The sequence below is a fragment of the Etheostoma spectabile genome, chromosome 4 (assembly GCF_008692095.1).
Source record: "Etheostoma spectabile isolate EspeVRDwgs_2016 chromosome 4, UIUC_Espe_1.0, whole genome shotgun sequence".
NCBI classification, from domain to species: domain Eukaryota; kingdom Metazoa; phylum Chordata; class Actinopteri; order Perciformes; family Percidae; genus Etheostoma; species Etheostoma spectabile.
This window is the reverse complement of record NC_045736.1, coordinates 36,583,370-36,586,716: the sequence shown is the minus strand read 5'-3', so window position 1 is coordinate 36,586,716 and position 3,347 is coordinate 36,583,370. Positions and strand designations below refer to the sequence as shown.

General features: G+C 39.4%; 1 protein-coding gene across 1 annotated transcript in view; it reads left to right on the top strand.

Annotated features, from left to right (window-relative positions):
• Nucleotides 1–3,347, top strand: part of cenpp (centromere protein P) — a 101,743-nt gene that overhangs the window by 1,828 nt on the left and 96,568 nt on the right. The window contains exons 4-5 of the mRNA XM_032514630.1: nt 543–631; nt 2,662–2,750. Of these exons, the coding sequence (XP_032370521.1) occupies nt 543–631; nt 2,662–2,750 (178 nt within the window). The remainder of the gene's footprint in view (nt 1–542; nt 632–2,661; nt 2,751–3,347) is intronic.

The window sequence follows — 3,347 nt, the reverse complement described above, 5'->3', positions numbered from 1 at the left end:
CACCATACATAGAGATAGGCATGGGGAACTTTCCATAAGATCATCTCTCCATGCAAATCAAACCAGCTATTATGCTAACTGAAATAACACCATGCCAATCTCTAGGTATGGTGAAAGGTATGTGATGATGTGGGCTGGGAGAATACCAGCAGATTAATTGATCAAAATATTTGTTAGTTTCCGCCCTAATTTGATATTTACAATTTAGTATTTCCATGTTTTACCCATAGCGTTTCCATGCCTATTGGCAAGGCCGCACAATTTTTTTTTTGTGATTTTAAAAGGTACATTCTTTTGGTTTTATACTATCCCACTGATCGACTGTTGGGAGCGATAACTGTGTGTGTGTGTGTGTGTGTGTGTGTGTGTGTGTGTGTGTGTGGTGTGTGTGTGTGTGTGTGGGTGTGTGTGTGTGTGTGTGTGTGTGTGTGTGTGTGTGTGTGTGTGTGTGTGTGTGTGTGTGTGTGTGTGTGTGTGTGTGTGTGTGTGTGGGTGTGGTGTGTGTGTGTGTGTGTGTGTGTGTGTTTGTTTGTGTGTGTTAGGTGGCAGACAGCTGGTCCAGCAGCTCTGTATATCAGGTCACTGCTCTGAACTGGTCTTCCAGGTGGAGTTCAAGCTCTCTGAGGTCAAGGTGAGTCCTTTTCATTGTGCAAATAATCTGTTGAAGAGACGTTGAGTGTGTCTGGTTCACTGTGGCACTGGCCAACGTTCCTACCTTAGCCAAGACACCGGACAAGTGGAGTTGATTTGATTGGCGCTTTTAGCCTTTCTGAATGTGTTGAATCACCATGTTTTGGCTAAACTGACATAAGTTAAATATCCTCAGAAAATGTTGCCTTTTCTATTTCCCATATCAAATGATCTAGTCCCAAATTGCTCATAAACGTTTGTAAATTTATAGAATTTCTCTACATTCTTGTTTTTCTACACTGATAACCAGTTCATACAGCGTCTCCTTTGATTTCTACATGGCCTTTTCAACTAACTCTGTGTCCATCTTCTAGTACCCATCCAATATGAACTAAGCAAGCCATTTATTTTATTTTTTTCCCCAGCTGTTCCAATAACTAGGCCAGTGTACTCATGATTAGAGCCCAATGTCACTAGCTTATCGCAGATATAAATTTTGGCCTCAAAAATTCAGTATAGTGTAGGTTCTACTCATGATGTCCCATAGATTTTCCTGAAATGTACAGATCCAGTTTGGTCAAAAAACAGGACTCTAGACTCTAGTTTCTTTTCATTTACACATAACTAATTCTCAGAAAGCCAAAAGCTGTGTTGAAAATGTTTCACACACTGTATCCTCAACAGAATAGTAGATAGTAGTAAAAGATGGTGTGTTGAGCCAGAAGAGGGCGACAGAGGGCTATGTTCATTCACTTTAGCAGCTCCTCAGACCTCGGCGGCAGCTGTCAGACATTTTAGTTTTTTTTTTGTCAAATGTTGTCTTAACTCAAACCATAAAGGATCTCTAAATAAAATACAGTCAAACACAACTGGTAAAATTATAATTTATATCGGGAACCATCGGATTAAAGAATTGTTCCAAGATTATGAATCCGACCAGACATTTAATGCCAACTCTCAGTGCGTGACAGTTTTTGATAACTCAAGTTTAATACACATCCCTACCTCCAGGCCTGAAGCACATTTTGGTCACAGTTAAACAAAAATGATGGTTGGTCGTTGACATCAGCAAATAACAATACTATGTGTAATGTCAAGAGTAATTATATATCTATTGTAGGGAAGTATTGTGTATTGTGTCTTGGAAACGTTCTTCATGTAGGTCCAGCAGTTTTTCTGGTTTTTATTTGAACTGATCAACCACCAGAACAGCTGGTTTCATTGAATCCCTCCTTCTGCCTGGCTCATTAGGTGTCATTAAAATTGTAGTCTTCTGAAGTCTTGACTTATTGGGCTGTTTGATTAGGAAAGTCATTTTGTAAACACACACTCTTTGCTTACTCTTTTATTATAGTTTGATTAATACTTTTTTCTATTTCCATTGCAACATAACGACAGCTAGTACCACTTCCAGTAACTGAAACATGTTTTGTCAGTGTTGTACAGATGTTCTACTTGTATGATTTATGGCTCCCCAAATAATGAGAGATGTTTAAAGGAATAGTTGTTGGGCTCTCATGTCTATATGTTAAGTACAGAGGTGGATGTGGTTAGACTAGCTTAGCAGGAAATGGCTAGCCTGCGTCTTTTTCCAAAGTTTGCATACACACCTACCAACAGTAAAGACCACTAATAGTTTGTTTCATCAGTACAAAGACAGAAATGTAAAAAAACACAGTCTGTGGTTTCAAGGGTACTTACATGCTGGAATTACACTTTATTAATTACACCTAGCTAAAACAAATGCAGTCTAATGCAACAATCAGGCCATACCTCCTGTCCTCATGAGGGTTATAATGTTCAGTGAGGTGTTGATTCAACTTGTTTTTGTTTAACTCAATTTGTTGTCTCCTTCTGCTCAATCTGCTGCCTTCTCTTCTCAATCATGCAAATGACCTCTGAAAATGGACTTGTTTCCAGAAGGAAAAAAAAGCCTTCATTTGATAACACAATATTAACCAGCACTGCACTGACTAAATGACTCTGTATTTTCTTTTTAACTGAGTAATTGTTGGTGTATTGGTCCTGCAGAAGGGTCAGAGATCTGAGAGGACGATCAGTGATCTAAACGTGGTGATGGACACCAGCGACCTACAGAACTTCAGCAGTTTCCTTTCTGGGTAAGTACTAATGCTGCAGATTGATGTTGAAGGTCCAATATTTTAAAAAGTGAGATGTCCATGTCTTGTCTTGATTATAAAAAAGGTCGAGGTGCTATAGTAATACTGTGAAAATATGAAACGGTCCAACCACGGAGAAATGCACACAAGCCTGTATTCAGAGACTGCTTTTAAAGCCTTCAGGGCTTCCGTACGGTTGTGATGTAATAACTATACTATATATAGGTAGAGAGTGCCACTACAGTGCTGTTAGTGATTCCCTGGCTGCAATGATGGTGCAGAAACTCAAAACACCCCTAAGACCAACCAGAGCAAGCGCTAAAACGGACAGAGTTACAGACAGAGGTATGGAATGCTGGTATATTCAGATGACAGTATGAGAATATAGGCATGTAACCATCTTCTAGTAGAAAAATACAAGCATGAACCTGAAAAATAGTGTCCCCTTAAAGCTGATCTGCAAGAACATCTTACCTACTTTTGCTCCCTGTGGAGTTCTGCCCCTTCATCTCCAACAAGCCTTCCTTCTGTGAGTTGTTGCATTTATCTGGAATGAACCTTTTAGATTAGTTTATACTTTATTCATCCCACAACGGG